This window comes from Kryptolebias marmoratus, linkage group LG10, assembly GCF_001649575.2.
Source record: "Kryptolebias marmoratus isolate JLee-2015 linkage group LG10, ASM164957v2, whole genome shotgun sequence".
Taxonomy (NCBI): Eukaryota; Metazoa; Chordata; class Actinopteri; order Cyprinodontiformes; family Rivulidae; genus Kryptolebias; species Kryptolebias marmoratus.
This window is the reverse complement of record NC_051439.1, coordinates 7,853,950-7,880,393: the sequence shown is the minus strand read 5'-3', so window position 1 is coordinate 7,880,393 and position 26,444 is coordinate 7,853,950. Positions and strand designations below refer to the sequence as shown.

Below are 26,444 nucleotides of genomic sequence, written 5' to 3'. Positions count from 1 at the left end.
GGGGGGGGGGTGCAGGGGGACATTTTGGGATGAGGACGACTGTCAGCTACTTCCACACCAGGTCTTGGCTCAGCGTCTGGAAAGCTGGACGAGTTCTGACCCTTTGCCATGCCGGCTAAGGTGAGGTAGCTGTGGCGGCGGCGGCGGCGAACCGGATTGGCTCCAAACGTACAACCAGTTAATTGCTTCTCGAAGGTTTCATTAAAATCGGTCCTGTGGTGCTTGAGATATTTTGCTGACAGACAAACAGTTCTAGTCAAAACCCTGATTAAACACAAATCTTGCTTGATTAGTTAGTGCTCAGAGTACGAGTTGGGGATCAGCCTTGGCTACTACTTACGCCACATTTCAGCTCATGAGATGATTTAAAAACACACACACACACATATTTCTATCCCTTCCATTCATTTCTGTAGCCTAACCCTGACCCTTATCCTAAGCTCTATTCACACCTTAGCCCCAACTCCTCAGCCAAACATGGCGTTTGAACATATGAGGTAGTGGTGGGTCCTGACAAGTTGGTGTGGTAGGTAACAACACACACACACACACACTTTCAAGCATCGGTTTCAAAACCTTAAATGAGAAGGACAGATGAGATAAACCCTCTCCTCCCCCGTCTTACCTCTGATTGCTTCAGTGAAGCAATCACTCCAGTGTCTCCCAGTGATAAACCTGGAACAGTCCCGCTCAGGGTGGGGAAACAGGCAAAACAGATAAAGACTGGAGGCAAAGTTTACTGAACTTTATTTTGTTGTTGTCGTTTTAACGCAATTTACGCATCTGACGTACTGATTTCCCTGTGACCTGTTCCACGGAGCGTTAGTCCTTTAGTGGCCCACGAACATGTGAATTATCTGTAACTAACCAATAAGTCAGAAGGTGAGCCTGAGTATTTTTTAGAGTGTTTTGCAGCTTTCTGTGTGGCTCCAGTTACATTTTCAGCCATGTTGCTCGCAGCAGCAGCCACTCACCGATGAAGACACAGATGATATCCACCACGACGAGCAGCTTGTTCCTTTTCACCCTGGCGGTTCCCTCGGCGCCGCTTTCCTTCATCGTTGAGCCGCGGGTTCAGCACCTTGTCGTCAGGAACACCTGTGAGCGCGCGGGCCGGTCAAACAAAAAACAAAACAAACAAAAAAAAAAAAGCTCGGACCTGGCCCTCCTTCCGGCTCCAGCTCCAGCTCCTCTGTCTACCTGCCTCGGCTCTGATTGTCAGCCTGCCTCAGGTGCGCTGCAGCGCGCGCTCTGGCCCCGCCCCTTCCTCCCTCCGCAGCAGGGCGAGGCTGTCCGCGCGAGACCATGAAAAACCCAGGGCTCACGGTTACCTCCCAGCAGGGGGAAACCCTCAACTTTCTCTCCACTTTCATTTATTTCCTGCTGGTTTTAATACTCAGCGCAGTTTTGGTTTTCTTAGTTTGTTTTTTTTGCACACACCAGGTTTTCCTCGGTGCAGGAAGTGTTTGAACGGATTAAAATCGACACATTATCTGTTAATAATGATTATTTTTAAGAGTGTGACAGCTGAATCAGCATTGTTTTCCTGTTTTATTTTATTTTCCGTACCATTTTTACAGACTTTGAGCTACTTTAACCATTCATAGATCAAAACCTGCAGCTCTTTTTGGAGTTGGTTGCTTTGACTATACTTTTCAAATTATTTAACTTTATTTACGTTTTCTCCATGGAAATACACAAATCTCTTCTATGCACGCAAAAAATACTGTTCTCTTTGAAATATGCTTTATTAAAAACAGTAGCTGAAAACCAAAAGTAGTTGAAGACTTAAATGTTGCTCTATTTAGGTCTTCTTAAGCTACTTTTAGCTTTTAGCTACTGTGAATCTAATTGTAGATATTGTTCTGCTACTTTAGCTGTCAGCTAGTCTTTTGCTACTTTTAGCTTTCAGTTAGCTAGTTAGCATGCTTTTTGAGGCTCTTAGTTAGCTCTTTGATACTTTGAATTTTTAGCTAATATTTTAATACTTTTAGCTAGCCTTTTGCAAATTTAATTTTCAGCTAAATATTTTGCTACTTTGTGCTAGCTTTTTGCTACCTTTAGCATTAAGCTAACTTTTTGCTTTTTCCTAGTGATTGTTCCTTTTGGCAATTTTTTTTGCTACTTTTAGCTTTTAGCTGTCCTCACAACTTTATCTTTTAGTTAGAATCTTTTGCAACTTTTTGCGCAGTTTTGCTAGCCTTTTGCTACTTTTTCCTAGTGTTTTGTTCCTTTTAGGTTTTTAGTTAGTATTGTGCTGCTTTTGGCTTTTAGCTAGTGTTCTGCTTCTTTTCGATTTAACTCGGCTTCAGCTTCTTCATCAAATGTCAGCAGTCTTTCAGCGCTGTGTTTACACTGCATTTAGCAGAAAATACTTTCTTTTAAATTTTGTTTTCTATCGATTCATTATTTGCTGCTCATTGATTGAGCAAAGCTCCAACATACATGTTAAAGCTGCTTCCAGTGCTCCATTAATGTCACTATGGTAACCACGCACCTGTGTCTGTCACTCCCTGACAGCACGCTTAATAAGACAAACTAGAAAAATGAAAAAATACATTGTTTTGCAAAAACTCCAGCCCTACAGTCGCCCAGGAGAGAGCTGTGTTCAGACACTTCGACCACCTTAAGCACCGCTGTCTCACTCCGACTTTGACCATTACGATTAGTTTTTCACATCTGCTGTGGAAAACTAGTCTTTCTACCAGAAAACAAACCTGAAGGCAAAGAGACTGACCGGAAAAAAAAAAAAGAAAAATGTTGGGAAGGTCTAGAACAGGGGTGACAGCTCTGGTCCTCGAGGGCCACCATCCTGCATGTTTTCCTTGTTTCTCTGCTCCAACACACCTGATTTGAATCAATGGGTGAGTAACAGGCTTCTGCAGAACATGAAGAGGTGATTTAACCACTGAATCAGGTGTGTTGGAGCAGGGAAACAAGGAAAACATGCAGGATAGTGGCCCTCGAGGACCAGGGCTGTCACCCCTGGTCTAAGAAAAACAGGTTAGAGCTGCTGTTAACAATTTAACAATATATTTGTTCTCGTTTAACACTGTGCCTACGGACAGTAACATAAAAGTCTTAAATGTTTTTTTTTTAAATATAAATAAACATTCCTCAGTTATTTGGGTTAAATTTAAGATAACGGTAAACGCAGCCATTTATGATATTTACACCCTTCAGCTTTAAATCTACGGCTCAAACACTGTTTAACATCAAAAATATACACAAAGTTAAACATGAAGAATCAACAAAATAATATTTGACAAAGAATATTTTTATATTTCGACACAGAAATAAAGATTTCAACTCTGAGCAAGCTTAAAACATCCAGGACAGCTGATTTGTGCTTCCTTATTTTAATAATAACATAACCTTTGTGTCAACCTTTTTCTTATAAACTACTCGAAGCCTGAAACTAAACATCAGAGGGGATGTGAGGACCACACTGTGCAGGGCAGCAGGATAAATCCACTAAACCAAGCTGAGGAACAGATGGAAATAATGTCCAAACTCTTTTAGAAACGATGCAGCTTTAGTGATTGTCGTCTTCTGTCTGGTGAGAGAGTAAAACAGAGGGATGAGGAGCTCTGCTGAAGTAGAACAAAGATCCTGGGCTTTGAAGCTGTTTCAGAAAACTGCAGGTTTCCCGAGGAGCTGAATGGTGGAAAACATTTGACTCACTGGCTCCACCTGCTGGCAGACTGACATAATTCAAGCAGACAGGTGTGGTTTGACTCTCAGTGGGTGGGTTGGATTAAAGAGAGGCAGGAGGGTGAGGGGAGACTGTGGACAGGTGCTTAGTGGAGGGGTAGAAGCAGGGCTCGGTGCAGAGATCACTGAGAGAGATTTCTCTGGCTTCAGGTGAAGGCATATTGTTTTGACCAGCAGCAAAGACAACAGGCAGGTGTGTAGACGTCCTGCAGCTCATCAACCAACACGACTTCGAGTATTTGACATCGGGCGTCTCTTGTACCTCCACCAGCTGCTTAAGTGAAGTGAAAATACACACAAACAACAATCAAGTCATAATATCTTTCCACATAGAAACAGTATTTCATGAAGAGGGTCAGGCACTTTGGCTTAAGGGCAGATAAAATAACAAGTGTCCAGATTTAGATTTAGTGATTCCTTACCACCTGGTATTTAAAATAAAATAAAATCCTGTGTATTGAATCGTATTGTCTTGTCTCTTCTCATATTGTACTGTATTGTAGTCCAAATATGTATTAGGGATCACTCTCAGCTACTACCACACTAAAGTTTAGGTTGATACCTGTAAAATTCACAAAGTTATAGCCACTTTTATGTTTTTTAAGGTCAGTTGGCTCCGACAGCCATCTTGAATCGTGCTGACTCCAAAAGTTATCCAGTTATAGATCTATACTCAATTATTCTTTTCTGCACATTTCATTAAAATCTACCCAGTGGTTCACAAGATATTTTGCTAACAGACAGACACATAAACACACGAGCAAAAACATTACTGTCCACCTTTACCTTTCAGTGGTTGGGTAATAATAAAACGAGAAAAAATATATTAAAAAATGCTTGTATACTATATTTTTGGATACGTTGAGGATAAAATCCTGTTGATCTAGCACATCAGGAGACATAAATGTTTCTGTATTCTACAAATATGTCTCAACAAACTTTCCTTCAATATATGAGTTATGGTTAAAAAAAACAGCAGTATTTGTATGTCACTCTGTTGTTGCTGGTTGGTTTTTGGAGCTGTAGTGGAGGGTGTAGTCGCAGCTCCACAGGTGGAGGAGTCCAGCTGAGCTGCCAGGTGTGTGCTGCACTTTCACTTTACCGCCAGCAGAGGGAGCTGTGGGGCAAAGCTTGAGTGAGCGACTGGCCTTTGTTGCTGCTTGCTGAAGTGCATTTTGACATAAAAACACACACATTCATACGCTGTGCGTAAAAATTCAACAACTAAAACACCGATTTGTCACCAAGTTCAAACAGTCCCTAAGAAGAGCACAATTTCTGTTTCTGTGATTAATGTTTGCTTAAACAACCATCTGTTTAAAAACAGCTAAAAAATACTGAAATGTTCTCCTTCTTTTAGCTTTTCTTTCTGATACATCAGTTGGATTGTTGGGCAGAAATGCCTCTTGGTAATTAGTAGCAATAAATATTCTCATCATTGTTGTTGTCATTGACCCACTTTCAGCTGTTTGTTTGCAAAACCTTTAGTCTCTGTGTGAAAGTTTGAAACAGACAGTCTGAATGCTTTCTTTTGGCATCTAGATGACATTGGAGCTGGTCCCGTATAAAAACTACGACACTCAGGCTGTTCAAACCAGGACTGGATTGTTTACACTAAAACTAGAAGCTTAAAACCACAATTTATAGTTTGTGAAACTTTTATTCTATTCAAGAAATTCAATTTAAAGGATTTGCTTTCAGTTTATGACAACCCTGTCTGGGTTTTTGGAGCTAAAAATGAAGTTATTCAGTGTTTTGAAGGTAAATAAAAATAATAAATGTCTCACAGATAAGAAACAGCATTTTAAAGATTCTGTTTTTAGTCCAGGATGATCCAATCCAGTTTTAAACCATCTCTGCATTGAAACATTTCAACTGGACCACTATTTCCGTCTACTGTCAGGGTAGAATAATTTAATTCAGGTTTTAATAAGCTAAGTATTATGCCTTTTGAACTAAAGCTGATAAAAGCTCCATGTCAACCTGAAGTCATGCTGTTTCTGCTGGAAGTTTTCATAAGTTTCACGCAGAGGTGCGAGTCCAAGGTGGCAAAAAAGACAACAGAAAAGAAAGCTTTGTCATTCAGTTTATTTAAAATGAACTTTGTGACCGGGGGTAAACGCCTCCTCGTGACCGGCGTCACTCCCTCGAGCTACATTTGCGAGGCAGAGGCAGACAGAGCTCCTGTATCCGAGGAGACGGGCTGGCGGAGAGGGCCGCCTGGCTAACAGCGTAGGGGTCGTGACCCTCGAACAGAGCGGGCCTCGTTTTAGGGCGGGCCAGTTCGACAAGCCTCTGCGTGGCCATGCAGCTCCTGGCGGCTCTGGAGACCGGCCAGCGCACCGAGCGCGCTCCTTCCCACTTGCGGTGGGTTTGCTTCGGGGCTGAAAAGGACAAGAGCGGCCGGGTGAGCAGCAGCGCAAAGCAACACACAAAAAAAAAAAAAGAAATAAGTCAGACCTACCAGCGAGTAGCTCGATGTGCGCGGACGTCTTTGACGGCAAGTGGGTCGCGGGTCGAGGTTTAGGTCTGTAGCCGGACGCCCCCTGAACCTCCCGTCTCTTCTTCGCCTGGGCGAGCTGGCAGACCCGCGAGGAGGCGACGGCCGTCTGCGCTCCGCTGCTCAACTACACTCACATGTCCGGCCACAGATGAGATTTTAGTCAACACTACAAAAGCACAACTTCGTTACAGAGGCGTGCAAAGCGTTAATGTTCGGGGTCATTTTGTGTTGCAAACTGAGATGAGTTCTGGCTTTTTGCAGCCCTTTGCTGCGTCATTTCTCAGGATTTTTAGTGTCAACTCTTCTGAAACGCTACAAAAAAAGTGATTGTTTGGATCTTTTCATGTGCGGCTCTCTGGGAAGGCTTTGAACAAACACTATCCTACAACCTCAGTTTGAAAGAAACCGTTTATTATGACCCGTAGATGGACGAGCTAGCAGCTAGTCCGAGCCGGACCGAGACCAAAGGGGATTGCTGTTATCTGAAAACAACTCCAACCTAAAAAGATTTGGATTGCCTTTTTGTTTGGATATACAATCGTCCATTAATTAAATAAGTAAGCCCCGTGGTGCCATATTCCAAAACAATTTTCATTCAATTATCTTTAGTGTCTGCGTCAAAGAGAGGGGCGGGGCTTGAGCTCACTTGGTGTGCAAAAGGCAACAATCCAGCTTTGTTTCCTTCTCTTCAAAGCACTTTAGTTTAAGTGAGGAACGTCGTTCACAGGGACTGAAGTCCGTGAGCTAATATTTCTGCGCACGCGTCAACTGGAAGATGCCCAATTTGGATACCTCCTCCTTCCGACAGGAGTACATCTGCTAGACTAACTGTGTGTTGACAGCGGTGTAAAGGTGGCATGGTAAGATGGCAGCAAAGACGTTTGGTCTTGGCCCTGTTTAAACTAGCTGTTAGCTCGTCAGTCTATGGCAGGTGTGGACAACCCTGGTCCTCGAGGGCCACCATCCTGCATGTTTTCCTTGTTTCTCTGCTCCAACACACCTGATTCAGTGGTTAAATCACCTCTTCATGTTCTGCAGAAGCCTGTTAATCACCCGTTGCTTCAAACCAGCTGTGTTGGAGCAGAGAAACAAGGAAAACATGCAGGATGGTGGCCCTCGAGGACCAGGATTGTCCACCTCGGTCTACGGTCAGAATTAAACTTTATTTCTCCAAACTGAGGCTGTTCAAAGAGCTATCTGCAACAGGTAAGATAGTTATCATTCATAATCTTTTCACAAAATTTCAAAGTTCACATTATTTGGACACACTTAAACATCTTAATAACTACTAGTTGGATTACCAGGTTTGCAGCAGTTTTGCTCCCTTGAAGGTGGACTTTAATTATTTGCAGGATACACAACGTGTCAAAGATAATAAACTTCTGATGGACGTGTGTTGTACTCACAGGGCTCGGCAGAGGGCGCGCAGGTTGCCAGCCGGCTGCAGGGGCCCGAGGTTGAGCCAAAACACACAACCGCTCCGATGGCACGGCCCTGAGGGCCCACCGGCTCACCTCCCATATGGGAGAGATTCTGCAGAGGAAGCAGGAATCAGAACTGGGAACTGAAAATATAAAATTGGGAAAAAGACTGCAAGGTGGCTTTACAACATCTGGTTTATACCAACCTAATGGATACATCACAGCACATTACACTTTATTTGTTTTTTCTAAAAGCAAGACTTAACTTGGCGAGTAATCTAGATAAACAAGTAGCAAAATATCAGAGAGAGAGAACGAGTCACTCAGGTCAGCTTCATGTATTTACACGACTTGATTGTAGAACGTTTTACTTCGGGCTAAGTCTGACCAACGAGGGGTTAACTCTGTGGGAAGCAGGAAAATCAAACATGTTGATTTTAGTTAATTTTTAAAGTTTGCACTCAAAAGCAGAAACAGAGTGAGAATTTTACCAATTGTTGTAGCGGATTTGCTCCTCTGCTGCGGCAGTTCGTCCAGCCAGTAAACAGATCGGCTGGAACAGAGACAGGTCCGATCAGAGAAGGAACCGGAGCGTCGGAGCGCAGCGATGCAGGGGGGGGCCAGGCCTACCGATCGGGATGTCTGAGGTGGTTGGATTTGGGCAGAGCGAGCTGATGCGTTCGAGTTGCCATGGAAACGCCCCGAGCGGCTGCTCTGACACGCCGAGGAAGCGACACGAGGGATTCAGACGTTCATTTCTACAAAAAAAACACAGCTTCACAAACACAAGGAGACACCTCCACTTTTGTAGAAAATATTTCCTAATGTTGAGCTTGTCTGGAGGCTAAAGCTGAAAATATTGACAGAATATGTTGATTTTAACAAAAACTAGTCCATCTTATAGGAACTGGGTGATCCTGTACACATCTAGTTAGGAGTTTTGTGTCTGTGTTATATAATAGCGTTTAATTATTCCTCTTGTGTGATGAAATTAATAATTTCTCAGGATGGATTCGGTATTTTTGCATTAAAGGCATTTTAGAATTTAAAAACATTTCTGGTAATGAAGCTAAATAATTAAAATACATCACCTTATTTTTGTTGTAAAAGTAAAAACAGTGGGTCCAAACAAACAAGTTTTACTTTGTCACAATGTTTGCAAGTTCATAAGAGAGCCTACATGCTCCTATGGAAAGCAGAAAACCTAAACATGCAATTTTCTTCTTACCTGCTGCAGTCAGTCCCTCTTTGTGGTGACACTGACACCTGCTGGTTGCTATGGTGACGGCCCACCGGGGATCGTTTTATAACGAGCAGAGGTGCGATCGGGTCTCCTCGGCTCGTTTCGGACCACATAAAACCTTTTCCGGCTGTGTGTTATCAGGTTTGGATGATGTTTAACTTTTCTGACACTTCCAAAAACGCAGAAACGTATAAACGAAAGAGGCGCGCAGACAATTTGAAAACAGACAACACCTTTATTTTTCAGCTGATACTTTAAATCCGTATAAAACAGCACAGTAAACAAGCTACCAAAGCTTCTTTAATAACCAGAATCGCAAAGCCACGAGCTCTGTGTAGAATACTTTAAATGTACTGCAGGAGTCTGTTGTGAAGCCAACCAGTCAGGTTTCTTTGACACGTTTGCGTAAATAACACTTTGAATCGATAAGCTGAGGATATAACATCAGAAGACATTCACAGAAGTCTGAAACACACAGATAATACCTGGATTATGTAGTGTTTGGTTCATAGAGTCACTAATACTTAAAGGGTAATAACAGTGTTGTTCGTAGCTATAACTGCATTTTCAACTCTGCTACATCTACTGCTAATAATCACGAAAATTATAAAGGGGAATAAAAAATTATATTGGCACAAGCTATAAAAACAGTCACCTACTACATGGCAGAAACAGATACCATGCAGTAATATATAAATTCTGCTGTTCTGAGACACTTCAGGCTTGGAGTTTTATTATTTGACCTAAAAGTGCTCAGCTAACGACCTCATTATTAATAGTTACTGACTATTATTAGTACATGGCATCGAGATGCTGAGGTTTCAGTGACGACATGATTTCACACGTTCATGAGACACCGAGCTCTCTCGTTTGGTTGCGACAGTCCTTACTGGGATCGCGGCAAAAAAAATGAAATGGCACCGAACAAGCCTACCTTTTAAAAGCAGTGCAGGTAGGATGGTCGTGCAGGAAAAAGCCCGTGAAAACGTGGGGAGAGGTGAGTAAAACGATGAGCGCGTGTTGTTTTCAGTAGCACCGGGAGGAACAGTATGTGTGCGTCTGTGTCAGAGGGTCTGCACGATGACGGGATACAGCAGGGACATGTGCTCGGCTCCTCTGATCGGCAGCTTGTGTGTCGTGTAGTAGTGGATGACCTCGGGGATGGTGGAGAACGGAGGACTGTTCTCCCCAAGGACGTAACGCCCGTCTGCGGACTGGGTGAACTTCATGTGCATGAAGCCTTTACAACTCCTAACAATAAAAAGACGACGACACAAAATGTGTTAAAACTTTACATAACCATACTGAAAAAGAAACACTAAAGCAGCTCTGTGAGCTGTACACCCATCTCAAAGAGTCACTAAAAGACAAAATGTCTTCGTACTTTACGCATACATTTATGAAAAGAGCTGGAAAAACACCTTTTCTGCTAAAACACAATGAGAGAGAGCTGAATGACTCTGCTGAAGGAGCTGAAACTGGGCTGTCAAAGCTAAAGAAACAAACTGCTAGCTAAAAGAAACATAATGCTAGCTAAAAGCTAAAGAAGGAAATCGCTAGCTGTAAGAAACAAACTGCTAGCTAAAAGCTAAAGAAGGAAATCACTAGCTGAAAGAAACAAACTGCTAGCTAAAAGCTAAAGAAGGAAATCGCTAGCTGTAAGAAAAAAAATGCTAGCTAAAAGCTAAAGAACGAAATCGCTAGCTTTAAGAAACAAACTGCTAGCTAAAAGCTAAAAGAAGTGAACTGCTAGCTAAAAGACAATAGTACCAAAATGCTAGCTAAAAGTAACTAAACCCCAGTCAAAAGACTAGCAAGAAGCTCAAATTAGCAGAACTGTAGCTAAAAACTAACAGTAGCATAAGAAGACAAAAACCGAGGAAGTTTGCTGAAGCAGATTTTAAAGAAAATGTTTCTGAAGGACCAGACGAGATCTGAATGTATTTCTATAGGGAAAATATTTGTGAATAAAATGTAACTATTTAAGAAAATAAAAAACATGTCATAGCTTCCATCTCCTGAATGAGCTGAAAGTTTTGACATACAAACAGCTGAAGGAGCGTCTACCTGAGGGAGAGGGAGTAGTCGTTGCGGCAGGTCTGGCTGCTCCTCACCAGATAGGAACTCTCCTTACACAGAGTCAGCAGAGACTCTGCCTCCGAGCGGCTCAGGGCTCCATGGTACCACCTGCAGGCATCCACGAGGTAAAAAATAAATGTTAAAACAGAATATAAACGCAAGATAAAATACATAAAAACAAGGGACAAATTGCTCAAAATGCTCAAATCATCACTCGTAACTAAAAACCAAACAAGGACAGAGGAGGGGGGATGTTTTCAGCTGTGTTTTAAAAGCTTCAAACAAGCAGACATGCTTTATTAGGACTGGAGACCTTTTAATGTCTACATCTAAGTACACAAGTGCTGCGCAATGGATCAAATTTATAGTTTTTTTTAATTTCAAATGATCACCAAACAATTATTTTGACTCCTTGCACTCTGCAAGCGTACTCTTCTGCAAAGTTTCCAAAATCTACGAGTAATTGTGTTAAATAACCAATTTCATCAGCTGCATTTAAGATTTTTTTCCCCATATTTGAGCAGCCCCAAATGTAAGTCAGGATGTCTGAACTAAGCAAAATCTCACACCCAGACCTCCGAGTCACCGACTCCATCTCTGAGTTACGTCCCAAACATTTGGTTTTATATCCTTTAGGTCCTAAAATGAAGCTGAGCTCATCGTTTGTACAGTGATGTAACTTCAGCATTACTGGGTAAAGTGCTCCAAGAATGAGTCTGAGATAAATGTTATGAACTTTATAAGTGAAAACTCAAACTACAAGATCCCTGGAACGTAGCTGAAGAAAATAAAACAAGTTTTTGGGACCGGTGTGACAATAAAACTTGAGTCAGGAAAAAGCAAACCCGTTTAGAACGCAGATATTCTCATTTAAAGCGGGGTTTTCACTTACACTTGCTTCTCCAGAGCCAGGAACGGATCCACTCTCTCCCCCAGCAGAGGAGGTGTGTCGCCGACAAGACGGAGCGTGGTGGAATCAGAGGCTGCCGATGACGAGCCTGTCTTAGTAAACCAGGTCTGGTCTGTCTGAGCTCGTGAGCGCTCTCTTTCTGCTCCTTCGAACTGAACTGCAGCCAGACGGAGAAAATTGAGTTTATTTTAGAAAACAAACAAACACATACAGATTTCTAATGATGGGGAAACCAGTTCACCTGCGAGAGCCTTGGAGATGTCGTCTTTCTTCCACTCCCACGGCTGGTCGTATTCGTCAGCCGGCCTCTCGTCGTCTTGGGGGAGCCGGCTCTCCTTGTTTTCTGTGGCACCGAGTCCGCCGTCGACATTCTGCGTTTGCTGTTGCGCTGGAGGAGCGGTTTGATGGTGGTGGCGGTTCTTCTCCTCGTAGGGGTTGTCATAGAGCTGGCCACTGTCTCCGCTCGCAGACCTGTTAGTCACGCCGCTGTGTTGCAGTTCTGCGCGGGAACACAGACGTGTCAACAACTCTGCAGAGTTTAAAGCCCCAACACACACAAGACGCTGAAATGCAACACTTAAAGAAGAGCACCGCCAACGGCACGTAATACACCTGTCTGTAGGCAGTCTAGGGAACAAAGGATTCCCTGTGTTACTCAGATGTGAAGCTGGAGCTCAGACAAGGTTTTCACAAAGGGGTCACCTGTGACCTTGACCTTCGACCCCATGACGCAGAAAGCAATAGGGATAATCCTCAACCCATGAGGTGCCCAGATATGCAGTTTGACATTTCTATGTTAGAGGGTTTTTGAGTTCAGACAAGAAATTGTCCACAGACAGTCAGATGGATCTGTGAATGGTCGGGGACGGCGCCATACCATAATACGCCCCATCTTAGGACGAGTGTATAAACAAGCAACAATAATGGCGGTTCAGAGTACAACATGCTGCTGCTAACCTTTAAAAACAGCAATAATTTTACATTTGATCCTAACCACAGCGTTAAAAACAGAGAGGGAGAACTCGTCACGTGATCGTGTGACTCAACGGACAAACGCCGCCATCATCAAAACAGGAATCAGTCGTCTTGTAGCAGCATGTCTGAGTCGTGTGCGTGCTACACCTGAACCAATAAATACAAAAAAGCATCTGGAATATCCTTCCATAGATAAGTAACCCTATAATACACAACTTTGAGAGAATTTAGTTAATTTATCAAGAAAAACTACCTTCAAAACATATTAACACATGATAAATCTACTTTGTTCACACTGACACGTTCTGGCTTTGCTTCTTCTACAGGAAATGATGAATGTGGCCGTCTTCATCACCAAATTTATGTGATTATCTGCTGCTGCATGTCTGAGAAATAATCTGGATCTAGATTTAAAGTTAACATCTCCTGATTTCCCTCAAGCTTCAGCTCCTTCGACATATTATTGTGTTGGTTGAAACTGCTGAGCATGTTTTACGACGTCACAAACTCTGATCAGACAATGAGCGGGAGCGCTCTAAGAGCCTTGCGGACCTTTGTAAGGAAAATCTTCGGTATCAAACCTGAAATAATCCGCTGGGCCTCAAACGGCTCCATGTAGCTGCAGCAGTCTGTCGGTGGAGATTTGGGCTCCCAGTTTTTCCCAGCTCCCAGCTCTGGACGTGCATCAAACGGATCAGAATAATCCGTTTCAGCATCTGGTGCTGCCGGGGCAGAAGGAACCACCTCGAGAGAGAAACAAACAAAAGGGCGTCATGCAAAATAAATGTAATTTAAAAAAAATTATTTCCACTCAGAAGACAAATTTGGAGCTTAAACAGTAGATATGAAGATGAGTGAATGAATAAAAGTGAAGAGAAATAAGAAAAAAATTGTTAAGTGGAAGATGAAACACGAAACAGAAAAAGTGCTTACAGGTTCTTCTTGAACAGTGACCGGACTGAGAGGAATTTTACAGCGCCCAAACTCCTGAGAGTCCACTTTAATTAGTCTGTGTTTGGGAGACACGACTTTCACCTGAACACACGCAAATTAAATCAATTCAAATCAAAACGACTGTGGTTAGGTTCATGACGTACGCAGATAAACAACCTAAAAAATGATCCAAAAGCATGGCATTACGCGGTGACTTATGGCGCTTGGGGTGAAACAAACCAAACACGCGCAACATTTACGGCCATTTTGTGTCGTACCTCCACACCGTTCGGCAGCACAGAACCAAACGCGGGGAAAGAGGGGAGGCTCACTGTCGCGGTACACGAGCTGAAACCGCCATTCTGGCGCTCCTTGTCAGAGTGCTGGTACGGATCCTCAAAGTCGAGCTCCTTCTGAGCTCGGTAGGCCCTTAAAATCTCACTTTCTGTGTAATCTGGCCTCGGGGGCTGGGGAGGATCACGCCTGCTGCCAAAGTTTAGGTAGTCCTTCAGCCACTTTGCCATGGATCTGTGGACAGAGGGATAATTTAGGAGGGCACATAGTTTGTTGTTATCTGTATTTTAAAGCCAGTTTTAGTAACCAGGGATTGAGCCTATGTTACAATGAACCTTTAATGGCTTATCCTGCACATGTATTTCCACGGATAAAGACCCTAGCAGCAGGTGCTGGGGCCTGTATCCCCAGAAAGACTCGATGTTGGGAGTTTTGGTATCCTATTGAGAGGAGATTAGTAGCACTTAAACTCCTCCGCCTCGTTAAGATGGCAATTTATAACAAAGTGTCCTACAAACAAAAAAAGGATATTGGCTGACACTTGGATTTAGATGATCATGATGAAATGATTATTTGGGCTCAGATCAGTTGGTGCTAGGATTTAAAGAGACTCATTCCAATGTCATGAATGTAATTCAGAAAGTAAAAATCAAAACCCGCACAGTTTATCTCGTAATGATGGTTAACGTGCTCTGAAATTATGAGTTTGCGAGCAGAATTTGTGAACGGATGCCAACTACCCCGAGCGTTTGTCCATGGGATTAAGAAGCCCGGCAATTTTGATGCTTTGGTACGCATTTACACCCAGATTTGTTGAGTAAAGCCTGCAGACAAAAGTGCTTTGTTTACATTGAGCACATGCCCGCGTTTCAGAACGGCATATCAACATATCTGGGAAACTACTAAAGTAAACTCCTTCAAGCTGCACCATCTGATAAAGTTCAGAATAAACTTTTTAAAGTTTGTTTTCATAGTTTGCAATTAGTACTTTTTAAAAATTAGATTACGGATATTTGAGGTGGTTTGGCTCTGTTGTTTTCTGAGTGCATTGGAGATGGGGCATTTGTAATTTGGGGGAGAACTGGCCCAAATCTGGATCACTTCATAGAGATTATGTATTTCAGACATACATGTAAATGGATAAATAACATCTTTTACTCAGATGACGAATCTTATGACCTGCGGCGCTTATTAATCATCATATAAATAAATAAAAAACTCAGGATTTGCCAGCCAATATATGAAGTCTTTGATGAAAGAAATACGCCACCTTGGTTTAAGTCCAGTAACTTTAACAACAGGAGCTAATATAATGAGTTTTCCCCAAAATGAATCAGAAAGTTGCACAAACTTGGGTTTAGTTGATGTTAGCTAGCTATCGAGGCAAACATCCAGTTACCAGAAAGAGTTGATTAAAATGTTTAATCCACCTAACAATCACCTCCCATCCATTAACACCGAGCTAAACAGCAGACAAAGATTGTTTTTCATTTAAACATTTATTAAATAAGTGAGTGACTGAGGAGCAGTCAATGTTAGCTCAGCTAGACGGAGCTAACGCGGCTCTTTAACTCTCACCCTCTTTCTTTGCACTGGCGACTCCCCGTTCCCAGTTATTTATTTCTGGATATCATCCGGCAGCTTTTTTTACTGTTCCTGTCCGTCCCAAGAAATAAAAATAAAAATAAAAAACATAAACATTCACCAGACAAAGGGTCGAGCAGGCCACTCGGCTGAAGCTAGCCGCAGCATCGCAGACACAACACGGCAGACGGCCTTAAAGGGGAGGGCGCGGATTTTTACTGGGCCGACTTTAAAGCAACAGATTTACTTCTTCAACACTTAAATGCAGATTATATATTGTATTGTTTGTGCACTATCAAAGTTAGAACCATTTTATTTTCTTATTATTATTAAAATAACAAAAATGACCAATAATATAACTAATTGTGATGCAGCTATCAACCCGAGCTTGGCGTTCCACAAGGTTCTGCGCTCGGACCAGTTCTGTTCATTCTTTCATTTGGGGAACATTATCAGGAAACACAATAAACGCGGCACAATTTAGGAGGAAATAAACAAGCTTTCCAACCGTACAAGATTTACTGCCTAAAAACTTTGTTACAACAAAAAAAATTGATCGAACAGAATTTTCTTTACTTTTTGTGCTGTTTATCTTCTTCTCCAATTCTTTAATAAATGTTAATCTTAATTGAAATGAAGCCTAGGCGTAAATTCAGACTGGAAGACCTGCTTCAGCCTCACCTGCATCTAATCGCTGCGTCGAGCACCTCCATCTCAGCCCATCAGCATCAGACCGCGCCTCCAGTGTATCCAATCAGCGAGCAAGCCTTCGTTTAAAGGACTTCCATCATGGCCCCATCCGTTCGCCGGCCGATCTTCAGCCCAACTCCACCCCTTCTCCACCTCCAGTTTCCCAGCTCCCTCAAGCTTCCTTCCCCTCTTCGACCTCCACCACCAGTGTCTGGCCCGGGGAAGACGCCCCTAATGCTCAACCTGAGCTTCTCCTCGAAGCGCATTGCTATTGTCGGCACTCGCGTCTTCCGCCGAGGTCCGAGCGCCAAATATCTTATGTCATTCATGTCAAATAAAACCATTTAATTGCAGCTTCTCTTTGTCGTGAGTCTCTCCAGGTTGAATTGTATTTTAAACTTGTCTTATTTCAATGTGTTTATTTTTACATTGTTCTGATTTGTTTTGCACTTGTGTTTGAAAAGTGCTTTATAAATAAAGCTGATAGAAATGAGAAAAATCCAGAAAAGCTCATGAACAGTAGCATAAAATACATACATATATATTTACAATTGAAGTTTTTGAGATAAACCTTTATAGCAAAAAAAAAGGTTGAATTAAAAAACAAGATTATAATTTAATGCAGTTCCAATTTTTTAACCAATCAATCATAAGTCTTATAAATATTTCATATTAAACAAATTCTGAATTGCAACAATCTCGTAATATCTCACATTTATTTTTATCACAAAAGTTATTCCAACATTTCAAAGATAAGGTATATTCTCCTCAATAAAGACTAAATGCTTTTTAAAATACGAGATTTAACATTTTAGATGAAAAAAACAACAAACCCAGTTCAAGCATATCATGGGAAACATATTACATCAACAAAGAGGTAAATATATTTTATTCAAAACAAAAATATGCAGCATATATTTGTTTGCATCACAAACTGACATCTTCTTTAAGTTGAGATCCTAATAAAACTTCTCTGACACTTAAAGACATTGAAACTGCTTTCTTCCAATCATACATTTTCACTGATAACATGTCCAATAATTAGTGGATCTGTTAAACTTTAATGCAGCTGATGCCAATATCTGCCCACTAAAACCTAAACACCAAATGATTTCAACCGTGGCTCAGAAAAATGAATCCCGTTTTGTTTTTCTGTTTTGTCTCCAGCTGAGCGTCAGTCACTGTCATTGCTGTCGCTGTCTGAATACGCCCCCAGCAGGCTGAGAGACGAGGAGCCATTTTCTGCAGCTTTTGATGCCACTGAAGAGTCGGACATTGATGTTTTCGAACCTGCAAAATAAATAACATATTCACTGCGCTTTTAAAATCAGACCACCTGAGTATAAGACCATTTATCGTGTCGTACGACGCTTATTTTTCAAGATATCCAGCTCACAAGATGAACTGGACAGACGGAGAGTATTTCTACATTTTTGCGTTGCAACAGGGGACAAATCATGGTACAAAATATGTTACCTGGTTGTGAGGTGGGAGGAGAAGCAGTCGTTTCCTCTGCAGACTTATTGACCGTCACTCCTGCTTTCTTTCGCACCACCAGGGAGCCGAGAGCCCCTCTGCCTCCCAGGGTCCCGACGCTCCTCTCCCAGCTCTCCACCTTGGCCCTCTTCACCCCCCCAGACAAGGCTCCCTGCAAAAACAGGGCAAGAAACAACCCATTGTTTAAATGAGCTAATCCTGACGATTAGCACAAATTAATACATAACCCAAACTCTTACAGGTAAATTATCTTAGGGGCGGTACAAACCTGTGCTTCGGTGTGTTGGTCAGTGGTGAGGATGTCTGTTGGTTTGTCTCCACTGGACGTCTTTGAAAGGCTGCTGCTGCTCTCCTCTTCCTTTTCTGAATCAGAGTCAGAGTCCCTCAGTCTTTTCACAAGAACACGCTCCAGCATTTCTCTGGAAAGCAACAAATACAAATCTATTTAGACGTGTTGTCTCGTTGTGACAGAGCAGCTGTGTTTCACTACGTGAGCCTTTTCCACTCGCTTTGTTTCGCGCTCGTCTTCTTCCTTTATCCTCTCCCTCTCCCTATTTTCCATCTCTCTGTAGCGGTCGAGCATTCCCTCGAAGTCCACCTGAGCCTGCCTCTGGTTGAGCTCCTTCAGTTCCTGGAGGTTCTCTAGGACCTCCATCTCCATCTTGGAGTCTTTTGTGCGATTCTCCAGCACCTGGTTGGAGATGGACCAGAGTTCATTTATATGTTCCTAGTATTAATTTGAAGAACGTTAAGTAAAAACAAAAAAAACAAAAACAAACTTAAAACACCAACCTTCATGGGATTATTCAGTTCCTCATCTTCTCTCTCTTGCTGGATTCTCTTCTCTTCCTCCTCAATTAGCTTCTCCGCTTGGAAGTTACGTGTTGCGCCATGCTCAATGGCATAGTCCGTGTTCTCTGGGTCAGTCTGTATTTACAACATGAGGGATTGTTTTCCACATTACTAAGGACATCTTTCAGAAAAAAAAAAAATCAAAGCTTGCGACAACACTCTGACACGCTCACCTTAAATGTGATTTCAGCGAGACAGCGAGTACATTTGATGTAGAAGCGGAAAATTGGCAGGCCCATGTAGTGCTCGTTCTGAACGGTCTCTTTGCGTGCATTGAACTTCTTCCCCTTGTAGATGTACTCACCACACGTCTTACACCTGTCAGCACAGAGGCAAAGTGTTCACACGGGCCAGAAACTGAATCTTATTCAGAAACTCAAATCCTAAATAAAGCCAAAATATACAAGACAGTCTTTAACTGTAAACAAAGCAAGGCAAACGGGACTTCTGCAACGGACTGAATTAAACCAGAAAACAAGATCTCATCAGGACAACCAAATAGACAATTAGGAAGTTGAACAGATCTTCTTACAAGATTTTTGGATTCTTACATGCAGTTTTCTTTGAAATTTGTCAGACGATTTCATTGCTGTTTTGTTTGTGTGACAAAAAACTTTAGGAATTACCCTTAGAAACTGGGGGAATGTGGTGAAATGCTTGTAGATTAGCTTTAATCTGTGAAGAATAATGTAGTATTGAAGAGCTTATGAAGAAACTGAAATTCTGCTTTATTCTACCACACTTAGAGTAAATCCTCCAAGTTAACTTAACCACATTTACCTAAGTTGTCAAGAATAGCTTCATAAATTTGCCTCCTTTAAGTTACTAACAATCATTGAAGTGCTATTAAACATGCAAATTTATCACTTAATATTGAAATACAGAATATAAACAAACATCTACCAGCTCCAGATAATGGAAGCCTGCAGTCCTTTATAGCAAGGTTTGTCTTTTTAAGAAAGCATCTCCTTTAATTCTGAAGTAAAACTGTGTAATCGACTGTATGACAACATAAACCAACATTTAAACATTTACTGATGAAACAGACATACCTCATGTTGAATGGAGCCATCAATCTGACCACATATTGGCGATCTTTGGGGAGTTTAAGTTTCGGGATTTTGGACGGATCGAAGTCTGGAGGGTAGTATTTCTGTGAAAAGCAACATGCAAAGTTATTTAGAGTAAATAAAGGCCTCTGGTTAGCACAGCTAGCCGTACTTTGGTGGCCACATAAGCATTTCATACAACTTGTGATCTAAAAAATATTCATACGTTTCAAAGCTAACTAATAGCGGAAGCAATGTTCATCGTAGTTGCAAACATTAAGCGAGTTTAATGATAAAACACATGATTTAGTACAGATTGTAACGTTAGCTAGTTGTTTACTTTAGCTATCACGCTGTTAAAAACAGCATTTATATCACAACAAGACGAAGAAGTTTCAATTACTTACATTCAACACTTTTCTCTCCGACATGTTTGCTTTTCTTGGTAATCCAAAGTAAAGACAAAAATGCTGGAAGAAGGCTAATAAAGACAAGCTCAGGACACTGTCAATGCGCCGCTACAACGCAAACTTCCGGTTGCCTTGTTTGTCCACATCCGGTCTTCAAGCTGTGCTGCTGCCCCCTGGCGGAAGAAAGGAGTACCTGCAAAAGCAGTGATTTCTTTTTTGTTTGTTTGTTTGTTTTTTGGTCTGTCTGTCCTGCTGTACATTCAGAAAGTTTGTAAAATTAACCTATTACAAATACAAAGACACAACTAACAAGACAATCAAATCTGTTTATATTAAAATCTCCACATTCAGAAAACCAACAGACAAAAAAGGTCTGTGGATGATGTTTTAAAATGGTATTGTGGTTTTGAAGAAATATGATATGGAACAATCTGAGGGGGAGGTTTCAACCAATCTTCTACGTCTTTCTTTAGATAGAGAAATAAAATGCAGCTCAAACATAAAAATATCAAACTCCTCAGTAGTTTACGGTTTGATCAGACTTTGATCAGCTTAACCAATAAATATTATAGCTGACAAAAGAAAATGGACAGAACTTTATGGGAATGGGTCCGGTCATGAGACCATCTGAGAAAAAGGAAATCTAGAGAATTATTTAGAAATAAAATTACTTTAACAATGAAGATGATATAAAATTAAAGATTAATATCAGGCAGATCACTTTAATACATAAAATCCATAAAAAAACAAAGGTACAACTGACGGAAAGAAAAGAAAATGCCATATTTTTAAATATAACATTAAAAAGTGAATTAGTTCTTCTGTATTTTTTCCCCCACTTCCCTACGAATAAATCAAGTCTCTTTAAAATATACATCCGTTTACTGTATGTTGCTGTCTCTAATCTGTCTTTGTTAGGAGACAGGAAGGAGGTCATGACCTGTGAGTTGACCTCTCATGTGTGGTGAGACGTCAGCGAAGCGGGGTTGTGCTCAAACACAACTCTGTCTGCCACACACACACATACAAACACACACACACACACACACACACACACACACACACACACACACACACTTTTCTTTAAAGGTGTGTGTGCAATGAGGTCAAGGTTATCCCTGCAGAAGGAAATTTAATCTTGCTAACAGATTGGTGTCAGTGAGGGTTAATCTGAGGTCTGCTTTCAGCTTTATTAAAAAACAACATCATGAGAAGATGGGAACACCAGAATGAAAACGACAGAAGAAGAAAAGTGTTCATTAAAAAAATGAAGAATCCAAACCCTTCTGCTTTGATTCGCCAGCTTCAAATTAACAATCCTCCTGTCTTTGCCACAATAAAATAACTCGTCAGATTACAGAAAGTGTCAGCTTACAGGATGTTGATCCTTCATGCTCTCCATACAAAACAAATAAAGACATTGTTGGTGTGAGACTGAAATTAGAAAAATGAGCGTTTTCTTGTGAAGTGAGCGGTGATTGTTGAACGCTGAGATTTGTTGATGAAGCTGAAACAATCAGAACAAAACCTCTATTTAGCAAAACAAAAAATAAAAGCTAAAATGAGGAAAACAAAGGGGGAAGCTAAAATTTGAAAAAATTAAAAACCAAAAGTTTAAATTGATCTGAATAATAGCTAAAAGGGTAAATCAGCAGAACCGTAACTAAAAGCCTTCATCAGAATCAGGTTTATTTGGCCAAGTGCGTATGTTTCACATGCAAGGAATTTGTCTCTAAAAGCTAAAATGGTCATAACAGCAAATAAAAGCTAAAAGTAGCAAAATGGTAGCTAAAATCAAAGACTAGCAAAAAAAAGTAGCTAAAAGCTAAAATAAAAAACAGCAGACCTGGCTGAAAACTAAAATAATCAGAACAGTAGCTTAAAACTAAAATGACCATAACAGCAGCTAAAAGCAAAAACTAGCAAAACTAGCTACATGTTAAAATTTGCAAAGGAGTAGGTAAAAGCTAAAACTAGCAAAAATAGTGGCTAAAAGCTAAAACTAGCAAATAAGTAACTAAAAATAAAACAAATATACTGAAATGGACTTTAAAGAGCACAGGAATCAAGATTCAAAGATTTGAAGAGACCGATGAATTTCTATGAGAGAAAATGTAAAGAAAGTTAAATATTTCAGCATAGAAACGTTTCAAAAGCCTAAAGTCACAGCTGTGGTGTCCTGAAAGAGCTGAATGTTTTCATGCCAGAATGGCTGAAATAGCTTGAAATTTGCTAAAGTAAATTATAAAGAGTATGAGCAGGAAAACAGTAGTGTGAGTGCTGACTCAGCTCTCAGGATCTTGTCTTCTTTCTTTTTCTCTAATCGAGGCTAAATCCACCTTTAACCTGTTTGCTTCTTTAGCTCCTTCCTGTCAAAGAGACAAGAGGTGCGCGGCGGAGTCACGCAGACCAAAGTCTGGATGAATATTTCAGAGGCTGGCTGATGTCAGCAGCCGCTATAAAGACGGGGGGACACTCAGGGCGGGAGACTCAGAGACATTTGTCCCTGCCTGTTCCGGTTTCAGCACCATGGTCAGCGCGCGGACTCTCCTCCTCACAGTCACCTGCTGCTGCGCCCTCCTCCGGGACGCGCGCGCCGACGACTCCTCTCTGGAGACGCGCTCCCTGGACTTCTCCCTGAAGACACAGCAGGAGAAAGACCTGGTGAGGCATTTGTTTCACCAGAAAATTAGATGCTAACTTAATCACTTAAAAAAAACGTGATTTTACCATCAAACAAACAAACAAATTCTCATTTCCTTTCATTTCTGGGCAGATCGATGCGCTCCAGGAAGTCTTGGAGAAGCTGAGAAACAAAGAGATGCCTTCAGAGAAGAAGCTCGGCTGGCTGCCTTCTGTGAGTTAAAGCTAAAAACCACGAACGATCGTGCGCGTGTCTGTTAGCAAAGTATCTCATGGACCACTGGCACCAGACCTATGTGGAATGAAACTTTAAGAGAATAATTACTGGATGTACATCAAAAACTGATTACCGATTGAAGTCAATCCAATTTAAGATGGCTGCCACAGACGGCTGAATTTAGAAAACCGATAAATCACTACAATTCAGCCTGTTTTCCAGATATTGAGATAAAATTTAGTGTGGTAGTAGCTGAGAGTCATGAGCAGGAGCATGGCACCTTGGGATATGGCGCGAGATTGCCCTTAACGTTGTTTTCAAGGTATGACCAGAACAACTCCATCATTTCTCAACATAAAACGATCTTCGTCTAAATCTCTGGCGTGAACGGCGGCAGGTGACATGCATTCATTCAAGCAATGCTGGAAATTGAATTATTATTAGAAAAGTCTTCTTTAATTTGCCAAAAGTCTGAAATTAACACGTTTTTGGTTGTCGAACACAACCGAAACGTGATAAATTCATCATCACATTGATTTTTCGGACTATGTGACTTCTTAATGTTGCTGCAGTTTAATGTTTGTTGTTATGTTTGCAGTGTGACGCAGGGGAGCCGTGCGCCGTGCGTAAAGGCGCGCGGATCGGCACGCTGTGCAGCTGTCCACGAGGGACTTCCTGTAACTTCTTCGTTCTTAAATGTTTATAAAATTTTAAAAAAAGAGCTAAAGGGAATGAAAGAGGGGTCGATGGGTTTTGAGAGGATTTAATTGATGAAGATATGTCAGGGTTTCATGGCTGTCACTGACTTACAGATATCATGTAAAGTGTTGTTTTTTTTCCTTCTAAACCTTAAATGTTCTGAATACTAATATCGATCTGTGTGGAACTGTTTTTTTTTATTTATGTGTTTCTTCCTGTGTCACAAGGGGAGTTATATGTGTAAACTTATGGGAGAATTAAGATTTTTTTTTTCTTTTTCATATAATTTCAGCTTGTCTTTATGGAACAGATGGCCCTGAAAAGGTTTCTAAAATATATTTGTAACATAAGAAATCAATAAATTAACTAACAAAACCAAAAGTCTCATTGGACGTGGGCAATTATTGTTGCCTGCTACTGAGGGGTGAAAGTGGAGGATCATGTTTTTGTGTGTCTGCCTGTTAGAATTACAGCTCATGAAGCATGGTCTAAAACTCTGGCATATAAAGTGGCCGGCGACATGCATTGATTCATGATATTTTTATTGTTGTGTCACTGAGGGAAGTTAGACACTGATAAATTTGCCTTGTTTTTAAAGAAAGAAAAACCCACAAAGGTCACTGAAATAACCTGAAACTGACAAAAGTAATTATAAGAAAATATGTACTGAAAATCAACTAATCAAAATTGGTCATTGCTTTTTTATTTTAGTTTAACAGAATCTTTAAAACAAACTCATGAAACTGGCCTGGACAAAAGGATGGCAGTATAGAAAAGATTGAACTAATTTGCCCACAGGGACATGTGAAGCTAAGGTGTCCTATAATCGTCATCACAGGTGTCTTCAGTCCTGTAATCAGTCAGTCTGAGTATTTAAAGGGTGACAGGTAGTCACAGGGCTGCTTGGTATCATGGTGTGTACCACACAGAGCACATGAAGCTGAGGACAGAGTTGTCTCAGGAGCTCAGAAAGAGAATAATTTATAGATTATTCAGAAGTTTAATGTCCACCTCCCTGGACGTGGCCTCAAGAGGAGAACCGACGACAACCTGAAGAGACAAATAATACGAACGGTGACCAAAGAGCCCAGAACGACTTCTAAAGAGATCAGAGGAGAACTCCAAGGTCAAAGGTCATCAGTGTCAGATCGGTCACTGTTTGAGTCAAAGTGGACTTAATGGAAGATGACTGAGGGGACACCAAATCATAAAGTAAGATTAGAATCTGCCAGAAAGCATCTTGAGAAGCCACAAAGCTTCTGGGAGAATGTCCTTTGGACAGATGAGACAAAACTGACAACACGTCCCATCAGCTGTGTGTCCACAGACCTGAAACTGAAACATCCAGAGAAGAGAACCCTGAACCTACAAGGGAACATGGAGGAGGCTCGGTTCTGTTCTGCTTCTGACACAGGGGGTCCTGAATCTGTTCAGGGTCCAATGAAATCTCAAGACTTATCAAGGCCTTCTGGAGTAAACTGTGCTGCTCAGAGTCAGAAAGCTTGGTCTCTGTCTCAGGTCATGGGTCCTCCAACAGGATAATGACCCAAAACACAACTAAAAACACCAAGAATGGCTCAGAACCAAACATTGGACCGTTCTGAAAGTGGCCTCTGAGCTCTGATCTAAATCCTGTTGAACATCTGTGGAAGGAGCTGAAACATCTGGAGAAGGAAGCCTTCAAACCTGAGACAGCTGGAGCAGCTTGTCCATGAGGAGTGGGACAAAACACCTGAGGACAGGTGCAGACGTCTCAGAGAGAGGGACAGAAACCACTGGATTATCTCTAAAGGTTGGCAACTTTGTCAAGGCCAGTTTCATTAGATTATTTAAAATAATAATAATTATATTGCACCAAAATTCAAAAGCAATGGGTGAGTTTAGGTGATTTTAGTCATTTCCCCCTTATTATTACTTTTGTCAGTTTCCAGTTGTTTCAGGGACCCTTATCTGCACTTGTCTGTATATTTGTGAGTGATTTGCCTGTTTGTTGACTGTTGTTGTGTTTAATAATGGCTTTGAGCTGCTTTCTAAACATATTTCTAAGATGAGAAATCAGTAAGTTCACTAAAAGAAATGAAAACTCTCACGGTCTGAGCACAATGATTTATGAAAGGGACGCTTTCTAACCAGAGCATGAAGTGATGAACATTTCATTAAGAGCAATCGATAGAAACGTATTGATTTTTTTTATTATTATTATTACTTTTGTTGGCTTTAATTAAAACCCTTCATAAAAAAAAATCACTGCTCCTCGGCAGCCCCCCGTCCCTCTGTCGAATTATTTAATTATTTGCTTATTTTCATTTATTTATTTATTTATTTATTTTCGTCAATGACATCACACCCAAAGAGTTCCCAACATGGCGTCCAGCCGGCTGCAGGAGAGGGAGGTCTCTGCCGCCGCAAACCTCGGCTTCTGCCCCCACAAACACTCCCTGCTCATCGTCGTCGGACGGACCGCGGAGCGCATCAGCGGGGACATCGAGAGAGGTAAGAGCGGCCGGAGCTCGGCCCGTTTTCCCGTAATTATGCACAAAAATTAAAATATAAAATAAAAAAGACAAGATAACAGAAAATATCAGGCGCCTGCAAGTTGTGGTCGAATAAAATCCGCCTGGGGGGTGAAGCCCAGAGCGGGTGGCTGTGTTCCTGTCGCTTTTTTCTCTCCACCCTGTGGGTCGAGGATGCGTCACCATCAGCATCCACCCCCCTCCTCCTCCTCCATCCC

At 41.5% G+C, this 26,444-nt stretch overlaps 6 protein-coding genes across 9 annotated transcripts in view; 2 read left to right on the top strand and 4 right to left on the bottom strand.

Moving 5' to 3' along the window:
* The window catches only part of plpp2a (phospholipid phosphatase 2a), a 14,048-nt gene extending 12,824 nt beyond the window's left edge, over positions 1-1,224 (bottom strand). Inside the window, exon 1 of the mRNA XM_017411003.3 lies at positions 975-1,224. Within this exon, the coding sequence (XP_017266492.1) occupies positions 975-1,059 (85 nt within the window). The 5' untranslated portion in view covers positions 1,060-1,224. The remainder of the gene's footprint in view (positions 1-974) is intronic.
* A 4,559-nt stretch (positions 1,225-5,783) lies between these two features.
* theg (theg spermatid protein) lies at positions 5,784-9,002 on the bottom strand. The gene is made up of 7 exons (XM_017418939.3): positions 8,867-9,002; positions 8,269-8,396; positions 8,130-8,191; positions 7,985-8,042; positions 7,624-7,750; positions 6,179-6,341; positions 5,784-6,098 (listed from the first exon to the last, which is right to left on the bottom strand). Exons 2-7 carry the CDS (start codon positions 8,328-8,330, stop codon positions 5,854-5,856), a joined length of 717 nt encoding a protein of 238 aa, XP_017274428.1. The 5' UTR covers positions 8,331-8,396; positions 8,867-9,002; the 3' UTR covers positions 5,784-5,853.
* A 98-nt stretch (positions 9,003-9,100) lies between these two features.
* Positions 9,101-16,394, bottom strand: LOC108237476 (SH2 domain-containing adapter protein F). Of its 4 annotated transcripts, none has more exons than XM_025006073.2 (8): positions 16,338-16,394; positions 14,057-14,306; positions 13,779-13,880; positions 13,427-13,589; positions 12,112-12,369; positions 11,853-12,027; positions 10,949-11,068; positions 9,101-10,132 (listed from the first exon to the last, which is right to left on the bottom strand). In XM_025006073.2, exons 1-8 carry the CDS (start codon positions 16,367-16,369, stop codon positions 9,946-9,948), a joined length of 1,287 nt encoding a protein of 428 aa, XP_024861841.1. In that variant the 5' UTR covers positions 16,370-16,394; the 3' UTR covers positions 9,101-9,945. The 4 variants fall into 4 exon arrangements, with proteins under 4 accessions (XP_024861841.1, XP_017274408.1, XP_017274401.1 ...); XM_017418919.3 differs by lacking the exon at positions 16,338-16,394 and adding an exon at positions 15,778-15,874; XM_017418912.3 differs by lacking the exon at positions 16,338-16,394 and adding an exon at positions 15,651-15,856.
* Positions 16,395-17,045: 651 nt separating this feature from the next.
* yju2 (YJU2 splicing factor homolog) lies at positions 17,046-20,298 on the bottom strand. The gene is made up of 8 exons (XM_017411978.3): positions 20,152-20,298; positions 19,748-19,848; positions 18,869-19,013; positions 18,636-18,770; positions 18,353-18,534; positions 18,112-18,262; positions 17,823-17,994; positions 17,046-17,636 (listed from the first exon to the last, which is right to left on the bottom strand). Exons 1-8 carry the CDS (start codon positions 20,173-20,175, stop codon positions 17,521-17,523), a joined length of 1,026 nt encoding a protein of 341 aa, XP_017267467.1. The 5' UTR covers positions 20,176-20,298; the 3' UTR covers positions 17,046-17,520.
* Positions 20,299-22,659: 2,361 nt separating this feature from the next.
* LOC108234496 (cocaine- and amphetamine-regulated transcript protein-like) lies at positions 22,660-25,318 on the top strand. Its single transcript, XM_017413717.3, has 3 exons — positions 22,660-22,818; positions 22,931-23,011; positions 23,613-25,318. The coding sequence occupies exons 1-3, from the start codon at positions 22,684-22,686 to the stop codon at positions 23,718-23,720; spliced, it is 324 nt and encodes a 107-aa protein (XP_017269206.1). The 5' UTR covers positions 22,660-22,683; the 3' UTR covers positions 23,721-25,318.
* A 758-nt stretch (positions 25,319-26,076) lies between these two features.
* Positions 26,077-26,444, top strand: part of LOC108236083 (microtubule-associated protein 1S) — a 13,329-nt gene continuing 12,961 nt past the window's right edge. The window contains exon 1 of the mRNA XM_017416533.1: positions 26,077-26,206. Coding sequence (XP_017272022.1) covers positions 26,077-26,206 — 130 coding nt within the window. The remainder of the gene's footprint in view (positions 26,207-26,444) is intronic.